Source organism: Scyliorhinus torazame, chromosome 4 (genome assembly GCF_047496885.1).
Source record: "Scyliorhinus torazame isolate Kashiwa2021f chromosome 4, sScyTor2.1, whole genome shotgun sequence".
NCBI lineage: Eukaryota > Metazoa > Chordata > Chondrichthyes > Carcharhiniformes > Scyliorhinidae > Scyliorhinus > Scyliorhinus torazame.
In genome coordinates, this window is record NC_092710.1 from 344,806,259 (window position 1) to 344,832,147 (window position 25,889).

At 50.2% G+C, this 25,889-nt stretch overlaps 1 protein-coding gene across 1 annotated transcript in view; it reads right to left on the reverse strand.

The window, feature by feature from the left end:
• The window catches only part of LOC140411190 (dynein axonemal heavy chain 8-like), a 2,783,184-nt gene that overhangs the window by 2,133,627 nt on the left and 623,668 nt on the right, over positions 1-25,889 (reverse strand). Inside the window, exons 21-22 of the mRNA XM_072500280.1 lie at positions 23,480-23,599; positions 5,632-5,773 (exon numbers count right to left, since the gene is read on the reverse strand). Of these exons, the coding sequence (XP_072356381.1) occupies positions 5,632-5,773; positions 23,480-23,599 (262 nt within the window). The remainder of the gene's footprint in view (positions 1-5,631; positions 5,774-23,479; positions 23,600-25,889) is intronic.

The following is a 25,889-nucleotide window of genomic DNA, read 5'->3' on the forward strand; positions in this document are numbered from 1 at the left end:
AATGAATAATTTTAAGGTTGGGACACAGATTTTCTGGTCTCTCAGGGCATCAAGGGATATGGGGAGCAGGTGAGAAAATAGAACATAGAACATTACAGCGCAGTACAGGCCCTTCGGCCCTCGATGTTGCGCCGACCTGTGAAACCACTCTAAAGCCCATCAACACTATTCCCTTATCGTCCATATGTCTATCCAATGACCATTTGAATACACTTAGTGTTGGCGAATCCACTACTGTTGCAGGCAGGACATTCCACACTCTTACTACTCTCTGAGTAAAGAACCTACCTCTGACATCTGTCTCATATCTATCACCCCTCAATTTAAAGCTATGTCCCCTCGTGCTAGACATCACCATCCGAGGAAAAAGGCTCTCACTGTCCACCTTATCCACTCCTCTGATCATCTTGTATGCCTCAATTAAGTCACCTCTTAACCTTCTTCTCTCTAACGAAAACAGCCTCAAGTCCCTCACCCTTTCCTCATAAGATCTTCCCTCCATACCAGACAACATTCTGGTAAATCTCCTCTGCAACCTTTCCAATGCTTCCACATCCTTCCTATAATGCGGCGACCAGAATTGCATGCAATACTCCAAATGCGGCCATACTAGAGTTTTGTACAGCTGCAACATGACCTCATGGCTCCGAAACTCAATCCCTCTACCAATAAAAACTAACACACCGTACGTCTTCTTAACAACTCTCTCAACCTGAGTGGCAACTTTCAGGGATCTATGTACATGGACACAGAGATCTTTCTGCTCATCCACACTGCCAAGAATCTTACCATTAGCCCAGTAATCTGTCTTCCTGTTATTCCTTCCAAAATGAATCACCTCACACTTTTCTGCATTAAACTCCATTTGTCACCTCTCAGCCCAGCGCTGCAGCTTATCTATGTCCCTCTGTAACTTGTAACATCGTTCCGCACTGTCCACAACTCCACCGACTTTAGTGTCATCTGCAAATTTACTCACCCATCCTTCTACGCCCTCCTCCAGGTCACTTATAAAAATGACAAACAGCAGTGGCCCCAAACCAGATCCTAATGGTACACCACTAGTAACTGGCCTCCAGTCTGAACACTTCACATCAACCACCACCCTTTGTCTTCTTCCAGCGAGCCAATTTCTGATCCAAACTGCTAAATCTCCCTGAATCCCATGCTTCCGTATTTTCTGCAGTAGCCTACCGTGGGGAACCTTATCAAACGCTTTACTGAAATCCATATACACCACATCAACTGCTTTACCCTCATCCACCTGTTTGGTCACCTTCTCAAAGAACCCAATAAGGTTTGTGAGGCACGACCTACCCTTCACGAAACCGTGTTGACTATGTCTAATCAAATTATTCCTTTCCAGATGATTATACACCCTATCTCTTATAAACCTTTCCAAGATTTTGCCCACAACAGAAGTAAGGCTCACTGGTCTATAGTTACCGGGGTTGTCTCTACTCCCCTTCTTGAACAAGGGGACAACATTTGCTATCCTCCAGTCTTCTGGCACTATTCCTGTTGACAAAGGTGACTTAAAGATCAAAGCCAAAGGCTCAGCAATCTCCTCCCTAGCTTCCCAGAGAATCCTAGGATAAATCCCATCCGGCCCAGGGGACTTATCTATTTTCACACTTAACAGAATTGTTAACACCTCCTCCTTATGAACCTCAAGCCCTTCTAGTCTCGTAGCCTGAATCTCAGTATTCTCCTTGACAACATTGTCTTTTTCCTGTGTGAATACCGATGAAAAATATTCATTTAGCACCTCTCCTATCTCCTCGGACTCCAAGCACAACTTCCCACTACTGTCCTTGACTGGCCCTACTCTTACCCTAGTCATTCTTTTATTCCTGGCATATCTATAGAAAGCTTTAGGGTTATCCTTGATCCTACCTGCCAAAGGCTTCTCATGTCCCCTCCTGGCTCTTCTTAGCTCTCTCTTTAGGTCCTTCCTAGCTAACTTGTAACTCTCGAGCGCCCTTTCTGAACCTTCATGTCTCATCTTGACATAAGCCTCCTTCTTCCTCTTGACAAGTGTTTCGACTGCCTTAGTAAAGCACGGTTCCCTTGCTCGACCACTTCCTCCCTGCCTGACAGGTACATACTTATCAAGGACATGCAGTAGCTGTTCCTTGAACAAGCTCCACATTTCCATTGTGCCCATCCCCTGCAGTTTTCCTCTCCAGCTGATGCATCCTAAGTCTTGCCTCATCGCATCATAATTGCCTTTCCCCCAGATATAACTCTTGCCCTGCGGTATATACCTATCCCTTTCCATCACTAAAGTAAACGTAATCGAATTGTGGTCACTATCACCAAAGTGCTCACCTACCTCCAAATCACCTACCTTCATTACCCAGTACCAAATCCAATACGGCCTAGCCTCTCGTTGGTCTATCTACATACTGTGTCAGGAAACCCTCCTGCACACATTGGACAAAAACGGACCCATCTAAAGTACTCGAACTATAGCATTTCCAGTCAATATTTGGAAAGTTAAAGTCCCCCATAACAACTACCCTGTTGCTTTCGCTCCAATCCAGAATCATGTTTGCAATCCTTTCCTCTACATCTCTGGAACTTTTCGGAGGCCTATAGAAAACCCTGAAGTGGAGATGCCGGAGTTGGACTGGGGTGAGCACAGTACGAAGTCTTACAACACCAGGTTAAAGTCCAACAGATTTGTTTCGATGTCACTAGCTTTCGGAGCGCTGCTCCTTCCTCAGGTGAATGAAGAGGTCTGTTCCAGAAACACATATATAGACAAATTCAAAGATGCCAAACAATGCTAGAAATGCGAGCATTAGCAGGTGATTAAATCTTTACAGATCCAGAGATGGGGTAACCCCAGGTTAAAGAGGTGTGAATTGTCTCAAGCCAGGACAGTTGGTAGGATTTCGCAGACCAGAATGTAATGTGACATGAATCCCAGGTCCCGGTTGAGGCCGCACTCATGTGTGCGGAACTTGGCTATAGGTTTCTGCTCGGCGATTCTGCGTTGTCGCGGGTCCTGAAGGCCGCCTTGGAGAACGCTTACCCGGAGATCAGAGGCTGAATGCCCTTGACTGCTGAAGTGTTCCCCGACTGGAAGGGAACATTCCTGCCTGGTGATTGTTGCGCGATGTCCGTTCATTCCTTGTCGCAGCGTCTGCATGGTCTCGCCAATGTACCACGCTTTGGGACATCCTTTCCTGCAGCGTATGAGGTAGACAACGTTGGCCGAGTCGCACGAGTATGTACCGCGTACCTGGTGGGTGGTGTTCTCACGTGTAATAGTGGTATCCATGTCGATGATCTGGCACGTCTTGCAGAGATTGCCATGACAGGGTTGTGTGGTGTCGTGGTCACTGTTCTGAAGACTGGGTAGTTTTCTGCAAACAATGGTTCGTTTGAGGTTGCGCGGTTGTTTGAAGGCAAGTAGTGGGGGTGTGGGGATGACCTTGGCAAGATGTTCATCGTCATCAATGACGTGTTGAAGGCTGTGAAGAAGATGACGTAGTTTCTCCGCCCCGGGGAAGTACTGGACGACGAAGGGTATTCTGCCGGTTGTGTCCCATGTTTGTCTTCTGAGGAGGTCGGTCCGGTTTTTCGCTGTGGCGCGTTGGAACTGTCGATCGATGAGTCGAGTGCCATATCCCATTCGTACGAGGGCATCTTTCAACGTCTGTAGATGTCTGTTACGCTCCTCCTCGTCTGAGCAGATCCTGTGTATACGGAGCGCTTGTCCATAGGGGATGGCTTCTTTAATGTGTTTAGGGTGGAAGCTGGAGAAGTGGAGCATCATGAGGTTATCCGTGGGTTTGCGGTAAAGCGAAGTGCTGAGGTGACCGTCCTTGATGGAGACGAGTGTGAATAGAAAACCCCTAACAGGGTGACCTCTCCTTTCTTGTTTCTAACCTCACCCCATACTACCTCAATCGACGAGTCCTCATCAAACGTCTTTTCTGCCACCGTAATACTGTCCTTGACTAACAATGCCACCCCTCCCCCTCTTTTACCACCTTCCCTGAGCTTACTGAAATATCTAAACCCCAGCACCTGCAACAACCATTCCTGTCCCTGCTCTATCCATGTCTCCGAAATGGCCACAACATCGAAGTCCCAGGTACCAACCCATGCCGCAAGTTCACCCACCTTATTTCGGATGCTCCTGGCATTGAGGAAGACACACTTTAAACCACCTTCCTGCCTGCCGGTACACTCCTGCAACTTTAAAACCTTACTCATGACCTCACTACTCTCAACCTCCTGTATACTGGAGCTACAATTCAGGCTCCCAAGCCCCTGCTGAACTAGTTTAAACCCTCCCGAAGAGCATTAGCAAATTTCCCCCCCAGGATATTGGTACCCCTCTGGTCCAGGTGTAGACCATCCCGTTTGTAGAGGTCCCACCGACCCCGGAATGAGCCCCAGTTATCCCGAAATCTGAAACCCTCCCTCCTGCACCATCGCTGTAGCCACGCGTTCAACTCCTCTCTTTCCCTATTCCTCATCTCGCTATCACGTGGCACGGGTAACAACCCAGAGATAATAACTCTGTTTGTCCTAGCTCTAAGTTTCCACCCTAGCTCCCTGAATTCCTGCCTTACATCCCTCTCCCTTTTCCTACCTATGTCGTTGGTACCTATGTGGACCACGACTTGGGGCTGCTCCCCCTCCCCCTTAAGGATCCCGAAAACACGATCCGAGACATCACGCACCCTGGCACCTGGGAGGCAACACACCAACCGCGAGTCTCTCTCGTTCCCACAGAATCTCCTATCTATCCCCCTAACTATGGAGTCTCCAATGACTAATGCTCTACTCCTCTCCCCCCTTCCCTTCTGAGCAACAGGGACAGACTCTGTGCCAGAAACCTGCATCCCATGGCTTACCCCTGGTAAGTCATCCCCCCCAACAGTATCCAAAGCTGTATACTTGTTACTAAGGCGAACGACCACAGGGGATCCCTGTACTGACTGCTTCCTCCCAGCCCCTCACACCGTCACCCATCTATCTTTATTCTTCGGAGTAACTACATCCCTGTAGCTGGAGATGAAGCTCTAGATCAGCCAGGATAATACTGAATGGGGCTACTCCCAATGGGCTCAATGAGCCCCCTGGTCTACTTGTGCTGTTATTTGTTGTGTTCTTGAGTCTACTTCAGGGTTGTCCTTGAACAATTGCTAATCTACAGAAAATATCTTCTGAATACTCCAGGGAAAGCCCAATGCCAAAATAACTTAATCCATGAAGGGATTCTATGAATTACCAGTCCCCTATAACATACCCCCTTCACGTCCTTTTTGTTCTGATGCTAGCAAACAATACTTTAAATTTGGTCTAACTTTTTTTATTCACTAACTGTGGTTTTCTTCAAAACATCCAATCTGGTAAAACTCTCCCCGTTCCTGTGACTTTATTCCAAATGAATTAAAGGTTTTTGTTTATATACCTATCAAAACCTCAGATGTTGTAAAATGCTTTTATAGCCAATTAGGTGCCAACAAGGTGTTATGGGAAACATGGTAGCTTATTTTCATAATATAATAATAATTGTCACCACCTCAGTTTGCAATTCTTTGAAAACTTGGAAAGCTTTGGAATGTTGTTCATTATCAAGGTCTTCAAACCAGCAAGTTCACTTACCTGGTTCAGGAACAGGTTTTGCAGCTTCACTAATGAATGCCATGTCAGAGATTTCTACAAATATTTTTACTAATTGGTCTACAGTTGTTTCAATGTATCTGCTTTGTGGCGCTAAAAATTCTGCCCACTCTTCACAGCAAGTCTGTAGAGCACATAAGCACACTTTGTGTAAACCGAATATAATTGAAAAACTAAGACCCATCTGTACAGTCAGCAATATATTGTCAATCCTTAAAGCTTGGTCCTATAAGGCTAGGAATTGTCAGATATTAATGAATAAACATCCTTTCGCGTCAATGAAAAAGGTTCACTGGCTGTAAAGCTGTGAATGTTAATTTTATATTAATTGTGTTTTATTGTATGCAGGTAAAAGGGTTCACTGAACTGATACCTGGCATGGGGAATTTTCTTATGTGTGAAGGTTAGACAGCTTAGTCTGTATCTATTGGAGTTTAGATGATTGAGAGATGATTTCAAAGATCATAGAATTTACAGTGCAGAAGGAGGCCATTCGGCCCATCGAGTCTGCACCGGCTCTTAGAAAGAGCACCCTACCCAAGGTCAACACCTACACCCTATCCCCATAACCCAGTAACCCCACCGAACACTAAGGGCAATTTTGGACACTAAGGGCAATTTATCATGGCCAATCCACCTAACCTGCACATCTTTGGACTGTGGGAGGAAACCGGAGCACCCGGAGGAAACCCACGCACACACGGGGAGGATGTGCAGACTCCGCACAGACAGTGACCCAAGCCGGAATCGAACCTGGGACCCTGGAGCTGTGAAGCAATTGTGCTATCCACAATGCTACCGTGCTGCTCTTATTGAAGTATGTAATATATTGATAGGACTTGGCAATGTGGGAACTGAGAGGATGTTTCCCCTTGTGGGAGAGACCAAAAGTAGGGAACACTGTTCAAAAATAAGGAATTTCCCATTTAATCATAGAATTTGCAGTGCAGAAGGAGGCCATTTGGCCCATCAAGTCTGCACCGGCTCTTAGAAAGAGCACCCTACTTAAGCTCACACTTCCACCCTATCCATGTAACCCAGCAACCCTACCTAACCTAAGGGCAATTTTTGCATGGCCAACCCACGTAACCTGCACATCTTTGGACTGTGGGAGGAAACCGGAGCACCCGGAGGAAACCCACGCAGACACGGGGAGAACGTGCAAACTCCGCACAGACAGTGACCCAAGCCAGGAATCGAACCTGGGACCCTGGAGCTGTGAAGCCACTGTGCTAACCACTGTGCTACCTTGCCGCCCTGATTAAGATGGAGATGGGAAGAATTTTTTTCTCTCAGAGTTTTATGAATCTTTGGAACAGTCTTCCACAGGGAGGAGTGGAGATAGAGTTAATGACATTTTTTGAAGCAGAGGTAGATGAATTATCGACAAACAAAGGAATCAAAACTTATTGAAGTAGATGGCATGTGAAAATGAAATGAAAATGAAAATCGCATATTGTCACAAGTAAGCTTCAAATGAAGTTAGTGTGAAAAGCCCCTAGTCGCCACATTCCAGCACCTGTTCGGGGAGGCTGGTACAGGAATTGAACCATGTTGCTGGCCTGCCTTGGTCTGCTTTCAAAGCCAGTGATTTAGCCCTGTGCTAAACCAGCCCCGAGAATAATAATCACTTATTGTCACAAGTAGGCTTCAATGAAGTTACTGTGAAAAGCCCCTAGTCGCCACATTCCGGCACCTGTACGGGGATGCTGGTACAGGAATTGAACCCGCGCTGCTGGCTGTGTTCTGCATTACAAACCAGCGATTTAGCCCACTGTGCTAAACCAACCATCTTCTCACCTGCTCCCCATATCCCTTGAGGAGTTGAAGTCACAGTCAGATCCACCATAATTTTATTGAATGACAGAGTAGGCTTGAGGGGCCTGAATGGTCTACTCCTGCTCTTCAATTTTTAAAAATTAATATTTAGGGGTTGTTGGCTTCACTGGATAGACTAGCATTCGGTTCCCATCCCTAATTGGTTTTAGTTTAGACAGGTACCATGGTCGGCGCAGGCTTGGAGGGCCGAAGGGCCTGTTCCTGCGCTGTATTGTTCTTTATTCTTTGTTCTAAACCTTTGAACCCAGGCGGCACAATACATCCATTTCAATGTGGACCGAGCCCACCAGGCTGCCTGGGCAGCGGGGTTGGCTGCCATCGCCGGAATGCCCCAGGCCCAGGTGGTGATCAGCGGGGTGCATGTCCCCCTATGAGAGCCTGCAGGTGATAGAATTTACCCTGCAGTTTGAGAGGGAGAAGCTGGAATCAGATGTAACGGTATTACAATTAAATAAGGGTAACTACAAAGACATGAGGGAGGAGCTCGCCAGAGTTGATTGGAAAAGGAGCCTAGCGGGGAAGACAGTGGAACAGTAATGGCAGGAGTTTTTGGGGGTTATTCGGGAGGCACAACAGAAATTCATCCCAAGGAGGAGGAAACATGCTCAGGGGAGGACACGGCATCCATAGATGACGAGGGAAGTCAAGGACAGCATAAAAGCATAAGAGAAAGCATACAAAGTGGCGGAAATTTGTGGGAAGCCAGAGGATCTGGAAGCCTCTAAAAGCGAGTGGAGGACAACTAAAAAAGCAATAAGAATGGAGAAAATGAAATATGAGTGCAAGCTAGCTCGTAATATAAAGGAAGAGAGACAATTTTTTTTCTAGATATAAAAGGTAAGAGAGAGGCAAAAATAGACATTAGACTATTGAAAAATGAGGCTGGAGAAGTGATAATAGGAAACAAAGAAATGGCAGAGGAACTGAATAGTTACTTTGCATCAGTCGACACCAGTGGGATGCCAGAGCTCCAGGAGAATCAGGGGGCAGAGGTGAGTGCGGTGGCCATCAATAAGGAGAAGATTCTGGGGAAACTGAAAGGTCTGAAGGTGGATAAATCACCTGGACCGGATGAACTACACCCCAGGTTTCTAAAAGAGCTAACTGAGGAGATTGTGGAGGCATTGGTGATGATCCTTCAGGCATCATTGGGGACAGGAATGGCTCCAGAGGACTAGAAAGTGGCTAATGTAACACTGCTGTTTAAGAAGCAAGGGAGGCAGAAGATGGGAAATTATAGGGCGGTTAGCCTGACTTCGGCCATTGGTAAGTTTTTAGAGTCCATTATTAAAGATGAGATCGCGGAATACTTGGAACTGCATGATAAAATAGGACTGAGTCAGCACGGCTTTGTTAAGGGGAGGTCATGTCTGACAAATCTGTTAAAATTCTTTGAGGAAGTAACAAGGAAGTTAGATAAAAGAGAACCAGTGGATTTCCAGATGGCCTGTGACAAGGTGCCGCATTAGAGACTGTTAAATAAGTTAAGAGCCCATGGTGTTAAGGGTGAGATCCTAGCATGGATAGAGGATTGGCTGACTGACAGAAGAGAGAGTGGGGATAAAGGAGTCTTTTTCAGGATGGCAGTCGGTGACTAGAGGTGTGCTTCAGGGGTCGGTGCTGGGACCACACCTTTTCACAATATACATTAATGATCTGGAAGAAGGAACTGAAAGCAAGATTGCTAAGTTTGCAGATAATACAAAGATCTGTAGAGGGGCAGGTAGTAATGAGGAAGCAGGGGGGCTGCAGAAGTACTTGGACAGGCTATGAGAGTGGGCAAAGAACTGGCAGATGGAATACAATGTGGAAAAGTGTGAGGTTATGCACTTTGGAAGGACGAATAGAGGCATAGACTATTTTCTAAACGGGGAGATGCTCAGGAAATCAGAAGCACAAAGGGACCTGGGAGTCCTTGATCATGACTCTCTTAAGGTTAACGTGTAGGTTCAGTCGGCAGTTTGGAAGGGAATGCAATGTTAGCATTCATGATGAGAGGGCTAGAATACAAACCAGGGATGTACTTCTGAGGCTGTATAAGGCTCTGGGTCAGACTCCATTTTGGATTATTGTGAGCAATTTTGGTCCCCGTATCTAAGGAAGGATGTGCTAGCCTTCGAAAGGGTCCAGAAGAGGTTCACAAGAATGATCCCTGGAATGAAGAGCATGTCGTATGAGGAACGGTTGAGGACTCTGGTCTGTACTTGTTGGAGCTTAGAAGGATGAGGGGGATCTTATTGAAACTTACAAGACACTCCGAGGCCTGGATACAGTGGACGTGGAGAGGATATTTCCACTTGTAGGAAAAACTAGAATCGGAGGACACAATCTCAGACTAAAGATACGGGACGGGATTCTCCGACTCCCCGCCGGGCCAGTGAATCGCCGGAGGGCGGCGTGAATCCCGCCCCGATGCCGGCTGCTGAATTCCCCCACGCCGTTTTTTTGGCAGGGGCGGGAATCGCGCCGTGCTGGTCGGGGGCCGTTGGCAGCGCCCCCCTGCCCGGCGATTCTCCAGCCCGCGATGGGCCGAGTCGCCGCCCGTTTTCGCCTGGTCCCGCCGGCGTAAAATACACAAGGTCCGTACCGGCGGGACCTGGCTCTGAATGAAATGAAAAATGAAAATCACTTATTGTCACAAGTAGGCTTCAAATGAAGTTACTGTGAAAAGCCCCTAGTCGCCACATTCCGACGCCTGTTCGGGGAGGCTGTTACAGGAATCGAACCGTGCTGCTGGCCTGCCTTGGTCTGCTTTCAAAGCCAGCGATTTAGCCCTGTGCTAAACAGCTGTGCGGGTGGCCTGCGGAGTCCTGGGGGGGGGGCACGGGGAGATCTGGCCCCGGGGGGGCTCCCCACGCTGGCTTCGCCCGTGATCGGGGCCCACCGATCCGCGGGCGGGCCTTTGCCGTGGGGGCACTCCTGGGGGGGGGGGGTGAAAACACAGAAGATGACAGTGTTAGTCCGACTCAAGCACCCCAGGGGGTCGGTGGCTGGTGGCCTCAGTGGCCAGGGCACTCGGCCATGGTGACCGGTATGGGTACCGGCATGTGGGCAGGGTGGGGGTTTGGTCGCCCTCCAGCTTGGGTGGGTAGGAGTATGGGTGTGTCAGGCGGGGTTGGTGCCAGGGACACGGTGCTGCCTACTCACTTTGGCCACCCTAGGAGATAGTGCAGTTTTTTTCTACACTGCTGGCCGGTCTGGACTATGTTGCCCATGGCGCTGACCACCTCTGCCACCTGCGCCCAGAAACAACAAACGCCGGCAGCTGGTTGCCTCCTTCCCGGGCAGGGCCATGGCATCCAGGAGTGTCTCCAACTCTGCGTCTGTGAAATGTGAGGCTGTGCGTCTTGCTGCCATCTTGTTGGCTGGGATGGTGTGTGTGGGGAGTGATGTGTCTATGCGGCTGCAGTTTGTCAGCCTCCTGAGTGTCAATCGAGAATCTGGCACCGTTTTTCATGAGAATTGATTGTGTTCCATGTGACACCAGTGATAACCCCTTAGCAGTAGTAGAATCAGTCCAGGTGTGGCGCTCGCTTTGCTGTCGAGAAAGTCCATGGATTTCGCATTGGCGTCCTGTTTTGCTGTTTTGAGGCTATTTTTATGATCCGTGGCGTTTTATGTGGGAAAAATTGGCGCTGTGTGAGCACCGATCCTCTGACTGGTGAGGGGCTAGGAGCCGCGCCACGCTAAACGCCCAGCCTCCATGAAATGGACGGCCGGAGAATTGCCGGGTCCGTAGCCATGCATGCGCACGGCGATGACTTGCAGCGGTCGTGCCGCACAACATGGCGCAGGCCATGCGTCGTCCTGACCTATTAGATAGTGTCCCACTGGACACCCCCTCCTCATCCCCACACTATCCCCACCAGTACCCCCAGCCCTCGCCGAAACCCCCGGCTTTCGCCCGCCACAATCCGCAGCTGCCATGACGGGTTCCCGCATGACTGGGACCACATATTCCCCCACGCCGTCGTGAATGCGGCCCATCGGGGGCGGAACGTCCTGCCAGACAACTTTGCGCTCAGTCATCTACTTTGTGAATAATTCTGAAAAATTTAAATTTGCCAAAAACAGTTTGCCTGTAATAAATGTTTTTGGCTGAGGGACCTTCGGTGGAGGCATGTAGTGGAAGTCGGTCATTGGGTAGCTCCTGCTCAAGGCTCTGGTTTTTGGTGTTTAATGCCTGGTTCCAGGGCAGTTTTTGAATAAGCTGGTGCAGGAAGGCATAAGGGAGGTGGGGAATGTCTCAGACCCAGATAAAAGCCCCTGGAAAGGGGGCAAGTGAAAGCTCACCGTGGAGTGAACGGATCAGTCCGGCAGTCGGAAAGATGTCGGAGGCTGGGTCGTTGGGTGGGACCGTGCCCTTCACAGTGGAGATTCTGACCGATATGATGGCTGAAGAATTTGAGAGGCAATTCGCCAAGCACATGGAGGTCATGCGAAAGGAAATGATGGCTGCGATGAAGGAGTGTGTGGAAGAGGCGATGGCCCTGGTGAAGGCGGCGGTGTTGAAGAAATTGGCCGATGTACGGGAGCAAAGAGTGAAGTTGAAGGGGGTGGAGGAATCTCTGTCGCAGTATAGTAACCAGTTCACCTTGATGGGTGAGGAGCTGTGGAGGGTGGTGGAGGTCAACAAAGGACTCATGGAGGACCTGGAGAATAGGGCGAGGTGGCAGAATTTACAAATTACGGGCTTGCCTGAGTTGGTGAAGGCCCGAGGCTGACTGAGTATTTCGCAAAGATGTTGGCGGAATTGTTGGAGGAGGGGAAAGAACCCTCCCGGTATGAGCTGGAAAGGGTTCAACGGTCGCTCAGGCCAAGCCGAAGGCAAATGAGCTGCAAAGGATGCTCATCATTTGTTTGCACAAGTTTCATGTTAAGGAGAAGGTCCCAAGTTGGGTGAAGCAAAGGCGTGAGGTGAAGTGGGAAGGAATTCTTATTCGAATATACCAGGATTTAATTGTGGAACTGCCGAGAAGGCGGGCAGTCTTCGGTCAGGTAGAGGTGGCACTCTACAGCAACGCTGTGATGTTTGGCGTGATCTACCCGGCAAAGCGTGTATCGAGTGAGATACAACTCAAGGGACTTCTACTTTGAGACGGTGGAGGCGGCTGAGGCATTTCAGGGGCTGGTTTAGCACAGGGCTAAATCGCTGGCTTTGAAAGCAGACCAAGGCAGGCCAGCAGCATGGTTCAATTCCCGTACCAGCCTCCCCGAACAGGTGCCGGAATGTGGCGACTCGGGGCTTTTCACAGTAACTTCATTTGAAGCCTACTTGTGACAATAAGCGATTTTCATTTCATTTCATTTGTGAAGGCTGAAGGGTTGAAATGAGAGATGGGACTGGGGTTTGGCTTTGGACTGAAGGGATGGGTTTAAATATTGGGTATAGCCTATATCTCTCATTTCAGGTTATTTATTTGTTCTGTATTTGTGGGGGAAAGATTGGGGTTTTCTGGTTGGTTAATGGGAAAGGTTAGTTACCCTTCTGTGGTAAACCACTGTAGTATATAATATGTGTATTGTGGTAAACGGCTTCTGTATTACATGTAATGTGGTAAACCACTGCCCGATGGCTCCGCCTCCCCTTGGGCTTGGTATAAAGGTGGCTGGTCTCCGCCTCTGACCCAGTTCGGGATCAGAGGCCTGGAGGCTTTCTGTTTAGTTTATTAAAGCCTCAGTTACGCTCACTACTCATCTTGTGATCATTGATGGCACATCAGTTTAATAAACTAAACTTCTAAGATGAATTAATCGCTCAAGCCTGATCGCCTAGAGCTGGACCCACAGGCAGCCGACGCCAATGCAACATTCGAGCACTGGCTAAGCTGCTTCGAAGTGAACCTTGGATCCTCCACCGAAGACTTCGCCGACCTCCAAAAGCAGCAGATCCTCAACGCATGGGTGAGCCCGCAAGTTTTCCTCCTCATCAGGGACGCCCCCTCGTATACGGAGGCGATAATGCTGCTGAAGGGACAATATGTAAAGTCTGTAAACGAGGTGTATGCTAGGCACCTTCTTGCCATGAGGCAAGAACGCCCCAGGGGATCACTAACCGAATTCCTGCGGGCCTTGCGGGTACTCGGCCGGAACTGTGCTTGCCAGGCGGTATTGGCTACCCAGCACACGGAGCTGTTGATCAGGGACACCTATGTCGCAGGCATGAAACCGAACTACATCCGCCAGCGATTGCTAGAAGGGGGTACACTCGGCCTCCCAGAGACAGTGCAGCTCTCAAACTCGCTGGAGGTGGCCTTCCAGAACATGGAGGCCTACACCTCTGACCACACGGCACCCTCGTGGACCTTGTGGGCGCCGACATCATCCGACACGGGTGCGGCGCAAGCCTGTGCTGCACAGCAGCCCGCCAACGCCGGAAGCCTGAAGTGCTACATTTGCGGCCAGGGTAAGCATCTCAGACAACTCTGCCCTGCAGAAACGCAACTTGCTACGAGTGTGGGAGGAAGGGCCACATTGCGAAAGCCTGCCAGGCCCGATCTCTCCCTAAAACTCCTAGGCCCAGCAGCGCTGCCTGCTGGGTCCGCCCCCAGCTGCCGCTCCACCCGCCATGTGCGACGTGTGGGCGCTGTCATCTTCGCCGCCATCTTCGATTTCGCCGGCCACGCGCGACCCATGGGGGCCGCCATCTCCAATGCAGGCCGCCATCTTGGGACTACTCCGCAGCCTCCCGGGAGCCATACACCCGGTCGTACGCTGGCCGCCCCTACCTCCGACCAGCCTACCCATCACCTTCCGAAGCTCGCCTCCATCACGCTCGACAAGCCCCGGCCTCATCACTTCACAAAATGATGATCGTCCGGATCAACGGGCACGAGACGGCCTGCCTTTTCGACTCCGGGAGCACAGACAGCTTCATACACCCAGATACGGCAATGCGCTGCTCCCTCCCAATTTTACCCGCGACCCAGAAAATCACCCTGTGTCGTGACCATTACTGTATAAGGCGTAGAGTACACTAACTTTAAACTCTACGTCCTTCCCCATCTCTGCGCTGACCTATTACTGGGGCTCGACTTCCAGTGCCACCTCCAAAGCCTTACTTTAAAGTTCGGTGGACCCCTGCCCCCCCTCACCGTCTGTAGCCTTGCGACCCTTAAGGTCGCCCCACCCTGCTCTTCGCTAATCTCACCCCGGACTGTAAGCCCGTCGCTACTAGGAGCAGACAATACAGTGCCCGGGACAGGGCCTTTATCAGGTCGGAGGTCCAGCGACTCCTACGAGAGGGGTTCATTGAAGCTAGTACCAGCCCCTGGAGAGCCCAAGTGGTGGTCGCCAAGACTGGGGAGAAGCACCGGATGGTCATCGACTACAGTCAGACCATCAACCGGTACACGCAGCTCGATGTGTACCCCCTCCCCCGCATATCTGACATGGTCAACCAGATTGCACAGTATTGACTCTTCTCCACAGTTGACTTGAAGTCTGCGTACCACCAGCTCCCTATCCGCCTGGAGGACCACCAATACACTGCCTTCGAGGCAGATGGCCGCCTCTACCACTTCCTCAGGGTTTACTTTGGCGTCACCAATGGGGTCTCGGTCTTCCAACGAGAAATGGACCAAATGGTTGACCAGTAGGGGCTGCGGGCCACGTTCCCGTACTTAGATAATGTCAGCATCTGCGGCCATGACCAGCAGGACCATGACGAAAACCTCCGGCACTTCCTCCACACCGCTAAACTCCTGAACCTCACCTACAATTAAGAAAAATGCGTTTTCCGCACAACCCGCCTAGCCATCCTTGGCTACACTGTGGAAAACGGAGTCCTAGGGCCCGACCCCGACCGCATGCGCCCTGTCCTGGAACTCCCTCTCCCCCACTGCCCCCAGCCCCTGAAGAGATGCCTGGAGTTCTTCTCTTACTATGCCCAGTGGGTCCCCAATCATGCGGACAAGGCCCGTCCACTTATTAAATCCACCATTTTTCCCCTGATGGCTGAGGCCCGCCTGGCCTTCAACCGCATCAAGGCAGATATTGCCAGAGCCGCGATGCACGCTGTGGACGAGTCCATTCCGTTCCAGATGGAGCGCTGCTTCCGACTTTGCCATGGCCGCTACCCTCACCCAAGCGGGCAGGCCCATGGCTTTCTTCTCCCATGCCCTCCATGCTTCCGAAATTCGACACTCCTCAGTCGAAAAGGAAGCCCAAGCCATTGTAGAAGCTGTGCAACATTGGAGGCATTACCTGGCCGGCAGGCGATTCACTCTCCTCACTGACCAATGGTCGGTTGCCTTCATGCTTAACAATACACAGCGGGGCAAAATCAAGAACGACAAGATTCTGAAGTGGAGGATCGAACTCTCCACCTACAACTACGATATCTTGTTTCGACCTGGGAAGCTAAATGAACCCCCAGATGCCCTATCCCGCGGTACATGTGCCAGCGCACAAGTGGACCGACTTCGGGCCCTCCACAATGGCCTCTGTCACCCGGGGGTCACCCATTTTGTTCACTTCAAGGCTCGCAACCTGCCTTACTCCATCGAGGAGGTCAGCACCGTGACCAGGGACTGCCAGGTCTGCGCGGAGTGCAAACCGCACTTCTATCGACTAGACAGGGTGCACCTGGTAAAGGCCTCTCGCCCCTTTGAGCGCCTCAGCATCGACTTCAGAGGACCCCTCCCCTCCACTGACCATAACGTGTACTTCCTCAACATAGTTGATGAATACTGAAGATTCCCCTTTGCCATCCCATGCTGTGACATGACCTCTGCCACCGTCATCAAGGCCCTGCACAGTCTTTTCATCTTGTTCGGGCTCCCCACCTACATCCATAGCGATCGGGGTCCCTTCTTCATGAACGATGAGTTGCATCAGTTCCTGCTTAGCAAGGGCATCGCCTCCAGCAGGACGACCAGCTACAACCCCCGGGGCAACAGACAGGTGGAGAGGGAGAACGCGACAGTCTGGAAGGCCGTCCTCCTGGCCCTAGGGTCCAGAAGTCTCCCAGTCTCCCGCTGGCAGGAGGTCCTCCCCGATGCGCTCCACTCCATCCGGTCGCTCCTGTGCACTGCCACCAATGAGAACCCCCACAAACGTATGTTTGCCTTCCCCAGGAAGTCCACCTCTGGGATCTTGCTCCCGTCCTGACTGACAGTCCCAGGGCCCATCCTTCTCTGGAAGCATGCGAGGAGTCATAAATCAGATCCCCTCGTCGAGAAGGTCCTGCTCCTCCATGCCAATCCACAATATGCCTACATGGCACATCATGACGGGCGGCAGGACACAGTCTCCCTCCTGGATTTGGCACCTGCAGGTTCCCCAGCGACCATCACCACCACCCCCGACCCTACACTGTCTCCCTCCACCTCTAACCAGCTACTTCAAGATCTGGCACCCGCAGGCCCACCGGCGACAATCACCACCACCCCTGCCCATAAACCGCCCCCCCCTTCACCGACTCAACTACTGGGTGAAGAAGAGGACAACACGCTCCCGGACGCGCAGGTCTCGACACCGGTGCCCACACCACAGCCGGGACTGAGGCGATCATGGCGGAAGGTCAAGGCTCCCGACAGACTTGCTCTTTAAGTCCACTTCACCCCCGCTGGACTCTTTTTTTTTAAACAGGGGGTGAATGTGGTCAACCACTGTAGTATATAATATGTGTATTGTGGTAAATGGGTACTGTATTACATGTAATGTGGTAAACCACTGCCCGCTAGCTCCGCCTCCCCTCGGGTTTGGTATAAAGGTGGCTGGTCTCCGCCTCTGACCCAGTTCGGGATCAGAGGCCAGGAGGCTTTCTGTTTAGTTTATTAAAGCCTCGGTTACGTTAACTACTCGTCTTGTGATCATCACCTTCGTTATGGGCTACAGTTGGGTATGAATATATTGGGCTTTGGGGCTATGGGGTTTTCTGGGGTACATTTTTTTGCACTGGGTTATGTTTATTTGTCTTTGTTTTCAGGGACCGGCCATGGGGAAGGGAATTGGAGGGAGGGGCCCAGGGCACTAGCCTACACTAGCAAGCGAAGGTTGGCTAGTGAACGAGAGTGTGCTGTGGGGAGGGGCCGCTGTCATTGGAACCTGATCGAACAGGTTCGATGGGCCTGTGTGATGTGAAATGTGGGGGGATGGGATCGATACTGGGAGATGTGTTTTCAAGAGGAAGTGGATGAAGGTGTTCTGAAAGGGACTGAGGGTTTCGATGGCAACAGAGGGACGGGGCCAGGTAGGTCCGATGAGCAAGGCCCGGGTTATGATGATGGAGGTTTGGAGGAGGTTGGATTGGGGGTGGGGGGGGGGTGGAGGGTGGAGAGATCCCCGGTCAGAATAGCAGCATGGAATGTGAGGGGGTTAGGGGGGCTAATGAAGAGGTTGAGGGATTTTACACATTTAAAGAGGGTGATTGAGGGCAGCACGGTAGCATTGTGGATAGCACAATTGCTTCTCAGCTCCAGGGTCCCAGGTTCGATTCCGGTTTGGTTCACTGTCTGTGCGGAGTCTGCCATGTGTGCGTGGATTTCCTCCGGGTGCTCCGGTTTCCTCCCACAGTCCAAAGATGTGCAGGTTAGGTGGATTGGCCATGATAAATTGCCCTTAGTGTCCAAAATTGCCCTTAGTGTTGGGTGGGGTTACTGGGTTATGGGGATAGGGGGCAGGTGTTGACCTTGGGTAGGGTGCTCTTTCTAAGAGCCGGTGCAGACTCGATGGGCCGAATGACCTCCTTCTGCACTGTAAATTCTATGATAATTTATGATAATCAGGTGAGGTTTAGGAAGGGTTGGGTAAGACAGGTTTTCAATTCTGGGTTTGATTGTAGAGCTTGGGGGCGGTAGCGGTATTGATGGTAAAGAGAGGAGGTTTCAGATGGAGAAGGTGGTGGCAGACTAGGAAGGCAGGTATGCGATAGTGATGGGGGTATTAGAGGGAAGGTTGGTGGAGCTGGCGAGTGTATGTGGCCCCAACTGGGACGATGCAGCGTTTGTGAAAAGGGTGCTGGGTGCCATTTCAGTTTGGATACCCATGAGTTGATAGTGGGAGAGGATTGAATATGGTTCCAGAGCCGAAGGCAGACAGGTCTCAGACGCGCTCGCTGACCCAGTCAGTGGGGGTGAAGGCACTGGCTGGGCTCATGAGAGAGATGGGAGGAGTGGACCCGTGGAGGTACTTGCACCCGAGGGAATGGGAGTAATCATTTTTCTCCCCAGTGCATAAAGTGTACACGAGAATATACTTTTTCATAGTGGGGAAGGCACTGTTGGCTGGGGTCAGGAGGTCAGAGTATTCAGTGATAGTGATTTCGGACCATGCTCTGCATTGCGTGGATGTGGTTCTGGAGAAGGGGATGGCTCCGAGGTCGGGGTGGAGAATGGATGTGGAGTTTTTAGAGGATCGGAGTTTTTGCAATAAAATTGGGAAGGTGAACGAGGAATATGTGAGGTTTAATTGCACAGGGGAAGTTTTGCAGTTGGTGGTTCGGGAGGCTCTGAAGGGAGTAGTGAGGGGGGGAGGCAATTTCGTTCGAGGCTAAGGTGGACAAGGAGGAGAGAAAGGAGTGCCAAAATTTGATACAGGAATTCTGGAGGTGGATGGGACGTACGCGGGGGACCCCGACCCGGCCCTCTTCGCCAAGAGGACGGAGCTCCAGGCAAGGTTCGACCAGTGGTCTACAGGGAAAGCAGTGCGCTAGTTGAGAAGGGTGTGGGGGGGTGGTCTATGAGCGCAGGAGAAGGCAGGGAGTATGGTGGCCAGCCAACTCTGGGGGGAGGCTGCGGCGAGGGAGATAGTTCAGGTGCGGGATAAGATGGGGAAGCTGCTGGTGGCCCCAGAGCAAATCAACGAAGTATTTGAAGAGTTCTATAAGAAGTTATATAGGTCAGAGCCAATGGGGGAGGAGTGAGAGATGAGGGAGTTCCTGGACGGGTTGGAGTACCCGAGGTTGGGTGAAGAGGATAGAGGAGGCTTGGAGGCGCCGGTGGAGGAGCAGCAGGTGAAGGAGGTGATTGGGAGGATGCAGGCAGGGGAGACTGGGGGTCTAACGGGTTCCCAGATGAATTCTATAAGAAACTGAAGGATAAGCAGGCACCGCTGATGGTGGGAATGTTTGAGGTTGCGATAGGCAGGGGTGTCTTGACAGACGATGGGATAGGCTTTGATTTCCCTGCTGATAAAGAAGGATAAAGACTCAGTGGAGTGTGGGTCATATGGCCCATATCCCTAATGAATGGAGATGCCAAGATATTGGCAAAGGTGGCAAGGCTGGAGGGGTTTCTCCCGAAGGTGATTGGGGAGGATCAGACATGGTTCATGAAGGGAAGGCAGTTGTTCTCGAACTTAAGAGATTGCTGAATGTGATCCTCTCTCCGGGGGAGGGAAAAGAAATGGAGGTGGTGGTGGCACTTGACGCAGAGAAGGCATTTGATCGAGTTGAGTGGGGTTATTTGAAGGCAGTATTAGAAAGATTTGGAATTGGGCCGAGGTTCGTAGTTACGGCTGTTGGTACAAGGAGCAAATGGCGAGCAATCACACTAATAATGTGAATTTGGAGTACTTTGCTCTATACCAGGGCACAAGGCAGGGGTGCCCTATGTCCCCCTTGTTGTTTGTTCTGGCTATAGAGCCCTTGGCCATTGTGCTAAAGTGCTCAGGGTTGTGGAAGGAGATAGTTGAGGCGGGGGGGGGATAAGGTATCCTTATATGCTGATGATTTGTTATTGCACATCTTGGAACCGAGCACGTCGGTGGAGAGTCTAATGGAGTTTTTCAAAGATATGGGACATTCTCGGGGTGCAAATTGAACCTAGGCAAGAGCCAGTATTTCATGGTCTCCCAGCCGGGAGTAGGAGTGATGGATGGGGGGAGCTGGTTGCCATTTGTTAAGGTGGAACAATCTCCCTCTCTCGTTGGGGGGCCGGGTGCAGGCAGTTAAATGTGTTACCACGATTTTTGTTCTTATTCCAGTGCCTACGGTATTTTTTACGGAAAACCTTCATCAGGTGGACAAAATGATCTCCTTGTTTATCTGAGGAGGGGTAAAGGTGGCCAAGATAACGAGGGTGCTCTTGCAGAGAGGGTGACAGATGGTGGTGGGGGGTGGTCGAGGTCCCTCAACCTTACTGTACTACTATTGGGTGGCGAATGGGGAGAAGGTGTGGACTGGACCAAGGAGGGGGAGGCCCAATGGGTTAGGATGGAGGAGGGCTCGTGTAGGGGGTCAGGTTGCAGGCAAAGGCGTCACTCCCGATGACTCCAGGAAAATACTCAGTGAGTCTAGTGGTGGTGGCCATTTTGAAGATCTGGAGGCAATTTAGGCAACATTTTAAGCTGGTGGCCGAGTCAGGGGGGGATGCCAATTAGGGGGATCATGGGTTTGAGCCGGGGAAGATAGGTTTCAGAGATGAGATGAGAGGGGGAAATCAAGGAAATTAAGGATTTGTTTCTTGTGGGACGATTCGCGAGACTGGAGGAGTTGGGAGAGAAGTATGGATTGGCGCAGGGGGACTGGTTTAGGTATCTGCAGGCTTGGAATTTCGCAAGGAAGGTTTTCCGACCTTCCTGATAGCACATGCATCCTTGTTGCTGGAAGCGATGCTGTCAGCGAGAGGGCTGGAGAGAGGGGTTGTTTCGGGGATGAATGGGAGGATCCTGGAGGACAGGGTGGCTATCGAGGAGAGTAGGGTGAAGTGGGAGGAGGAACTGGGGGAGGTGATGGAAGAGGGACTGTGGTGTGAGGTGCTGTGGAGGGTAAATGCATCAATCTCGTAGGCTGGGGCTGATACAGTTGAAAGTCGTGCATAGGGCGCGCCTCACAAAATCGAGGATAAGCTGGCTGTTTGAAGGGGTAGAGGATGCCTGTGAGCGATGTGGGAGGGGCCCCGCAAACCACATTCATATGATTTGGTCCTGCCCAAAGTTGGAAAGGTTTTGGCGGGTGGTATTCAGCACAATCTCGGGGATCTTCCATATGGATGTGGAGCTCAATCCCCTAGAAGCCATTTTCGGGGTGTCGGATTGGCCCGAGTTGCAGGTTCGTGTGGGGGCAGAAGTTTTAGCGTTTGCCTCGATGATCGCTCGTAGGGGGTCCTGTTGGGGTGGAGGTCAACCTCTCACCCTGTGCTTCGGCGTGGCGGGTGGACCTGCATGAGTGATTGACTCTGGGGAAGATGAGGCTTGAGCTAAAGGGGAGGGGGGAAAGGAGGGGCTCTCCAATTCTTGGGGTTTATTTATTATGCACTTTTGGAAGTTGGTTGTTAAGGGGGTGGGTGCAGTTGGGGGAGCTGTTTTCTTTTTTTAGTTGTTGGGGTTGTTTTGTTTCTGTTTCTCTTTTGTGTGGTGAAAATGATGAAAATATGGTGAATAAAAATACCTAAATTGATTGATCCAAATATTTCTCAATGCTCATTCATTTGAAGAGAGGGTGTCTCTAGGGGCTGGTTTAGCACACTGGGCTAAATAGCTGGCTTTTAAAGCAGACCAAGCAGGCCAGCAGCATGGTTCAATTCCCGTACCAGCCTCCCCGAACAGGCGCCGGAATGTGGCGACTAGGGGCTTTTCACAGTAACTTCATTGAAGCCTACTTGTGACACTAAGTGATTTTCATTTCATTTTTTCATTTCTTGGAGCTGTGGTAGCATCCCTACTCTGGGCTAGAAGTCCTGGGTTCAGTTGCCACAGCAGGACATTTTTGGTGATAGATGAAGCATCCATGAACTAGTTCAATGGGCTGATAACCAGCTTGGGAATCATTCGGGACCCTATCCACTATCCCCAAAAGAGGCCCTCAATTAATGCCCAGTTATGGGCATCATCTGGCAGGGTCCTGCCATGTACGGATGCTTACATGTCTGGTTGCAGACTCTCAGAGGATGGGCCCCTTTTTAAAGGCTCAAGGGATGTTCATTATTTGTTTGTTAAGTCTCAAGAAGAGGTCAAAATCTTACATAGCTGAATATTAACTGTTCATTAATAATAAATACTGTGTGCATATTTTCAGGGAATACAAACAGTCTAACTAGGAGCAGAAGAAGTCTAGTGGTAGTTGCTAAAAGTCATCCTCAAGCCCATGCTGCTGATCCCCTCAATATCCTCACCCCACCACAACCATCATTCAAACAAAGAACAAAGAAAGGTACAGCACAGGAACAGGCCCTTCGGCCCTCCAAGCCTGCGCCGACCATGCTGCCCGTCTAAACTAAAATCTTCTACACTTCTGGGGTCCGTATCCCTTTATTCCCATCCTATTCATGTCTTTGTCAAGATGCCCCTTAAACGTCACTATCGTCCCTGCTTCCACCACCTCCTCCGACAGCGACTTCCAGGCACCCATTACCCTCTGTAAAAAAACTTGCCTCGTACATCTCCTCTAAACCTTGCCCCTCGCACCTTAAACCTATGCCCCCTAGTAATTGACCCCTCCACCATGGGAAAAAATCTCTGACTATCCACTCTGTCTATGCCCCTCATAATTTTGTAGACCTCTATCAGGTCGCCCCTCAACCTCCGTCATTCCAGTGAGAACAAACCATATTTATTCAACCTCTCCTCATAGCTAATGCCCTCCATACCAGGCAACATTCTGGTAAATCTCTTCTGCACCCTCCCAAAGCCTCCACATGCTTCTGGTAGTGTGGCGACCAGAATTGAACACTATACTCCAAATGTGGCCTAACTAAGGTTCTATACAGCTGCAACATGACTTGCCAATTTTTATACTCATTCATCTCTGTCTAGGTCCTTCCTTGGTCCAAGATCAGGATGGATGTAGTGTTGGCAAAAGCCACGGTTACCCAGTAGGCTGCTGAGAACGGAAGAGTTGCTGGTCTCTGATTGGCTGGCAGCTATAAGTGGGCAGGACATCTGGACCTGAGATCCCTGATCCCAGGGGAAAGCTTGCCAATGGCCTGTTAAGGTCCTGAATGGCACAAGATGCAACGAGCCTTCTTGAAAATTGGTGACACGGGGTCTCACTGACCTTATAGCCACAAGATTTGGCTAGCTGGTTTAAAAATCTAGATAGCATTGTTACCTCATTGAATCTCAGCACTTCTTCCAAAGTTAAAGAATGATCTTCTGGTAGTTTGATTATAATATGTCTGGCGATCTCTCTCACTGCCAGATCTATGTGCATTTCGCGCAAGTCAGTTATCTGAAAGCAATAACAGATGTTATATTTTAATTATTTTATTAAAAATATTATTGCATTTTCTTGTAAGAACTAGTCAGCAAAATCTGTTGCTCTAGTAGTGATAATTGGTATCATAAAATGACATTAATTGAGATAAGGAAAAAGTGAATTTTTTATTATTTGTTTGTTAAGTCTCATGAAGAGGTTCAAAATCTTGCATAGTTGAATATTAACTGTTCATTAATAACAAATACTGTGTGCATATTTGCAGGGTCTACAAACAGTCTAAATAGGAGCAGAAGAAGGCTAGTCAGCCCCTTGAGTCTGCTCCTCCATTCAGTAAGATCATGGCTGATCTATGTGTTTCAAATTCCACATTCCCATCTACCCCCGACAACCTTTGATTTCCTTGCCTAACAACAATCCCTCTATCACCGCCTTAAAAATATTTAATGAGGGTGGCACAGTAGCACAGTGGTTAGCACTGCTGCCTCACGGCACTGAGGACCTGGGTTCGATCTCACTCCGGATCACTGTGATCTCCTCAATACTCTATCTAACCCCATCCCAACCATCATTCACCCATGCCTAAGTCCTTCCTCAATCCAAGATCAGGATGGATGTAGTGTTGGCAAAAGCCAGTTACTCAATAGCTGTGTTTGCACATTCTCCCCGTGACTGCTTGGGTCTCACCCCCACCACCCAAAGATGTGACAATAATTCCATTAGTTTTAAGATAGCTATGGGGAATGACAGGTCTGGCCCAAAAGTTAAAATTCTAAATTGGGGTAAGACAATTTTGATGGTATCAGACAGGAACTTTCAAAAGTTGATTGGGGGAGCCTGTTTACAGGCAAGGGGACAGCTGGTAAGCGGAGTCTTTCAAAAGAGTGTTAACTAAGGTGCAGGGTGAGCACATTCCTCTTAGAGTGAAGGGTAAGGCTGGTAGAAGTGGGTAACCCTGAATGACTCGGGATATTGAGGCCTGGTCAAAAGGAAGAGGAAGGCATATGACAGGCATAGGCAGCTGGGATAATGGGGATCCCTTGAAGAGTATAGGGCTTGTCGGAGTAGAGTTAAGAGAGAAATCAGGAGGGCAAAAAGAGGACACAAGATTTCTTTGGCAGACAAGGCAAAGGAGAATCCAAAGAGCTTCTACAAATACATAGATTATCATAGAATTTACAGTGCAGAAGGAGGCCATTCGGCCCATCGAGTCTGCACCGGCTCTTGGAAAGAGCACCCTACCCAAGGTCAACACCGCCACCCTATCCTCATAACCCAGTAACCCCACCGAACACTAAGGGCAATTTTGGACACTAAGGGCAATTTATCATGGCCAATCCACCTAACCCGCACATCTTTGGACTGTGGGAGGAAACCGGAGCACCCGGAGGAAACCCACGCACACACGGGGAGGATGTGCAGACTCCGCACAGACAGTGACCCAAGCTGGAATCGAACCTGGGACCCTGGAGCTGTGAAGCAATTGTGCTATCCACAAGGCTACCGTGCTGCCCATAAGGACATAAAGGACAAAAGAGTAATCTGGGAGAAAATAGGGCCTCTTAAGATTTACAAGATCATCGATGTGCGGATCCACAAGAGATGGGTGAGATCCTAAATGAATATTTCCCATCAGTATTACTGTTGAGAAAGGCAAGGATGTTAATGAACTTGGGAAAATGTCTTGAGGAGTGTACATATTACAGAGAAGGAGGTGCTGGAAGTCTTAAAGCGCATCAAAGTAGATAAATCTCTGGGACCTGATGAAATGTATCCCAGGACATTGTGGGAGGCTAGGGTGGAAATTGCAGATCTCCCAGTGGGTATATTTGAATTGTCGACAGCCACAAGTGATCCTGAAGATTGGAGGGTAGCAAATGTTGTGCCTTTGTTTAAGAAGGGCCGCAGGGGAAAGCCTGGGAACTATAAACCGGTGAGCCGAACGTCTGTGGTGGGTAAGTTGCTAGGAGGTATTCTGAGAGACAGGGAGCTGGATTCTCCGTTTCTGAGACTAAGTGCTGCCTCTGGCGTGGGAACAGTGGTGTTTTACGACAGGAAAAACGGCGCAACAGCTGCACCGATTCAGCAACTTAAAATGGGCTAGCACCATCGGCAAGTGGAACGCAACCGGTTCCATGCGAAACGGCGCTGGATTCGCCAGGTCCGTGATTGGCGCACATGAGACTCACACACCTCAGCCGCATTTAAACGGTCCCACCCCCACACACATCGTCCCAGTCAACAAGATGGCTGGAAGGAGAGCAGTGCCACGGTTCAGGGACGCTGAGCTGGACACCCTCCAGGT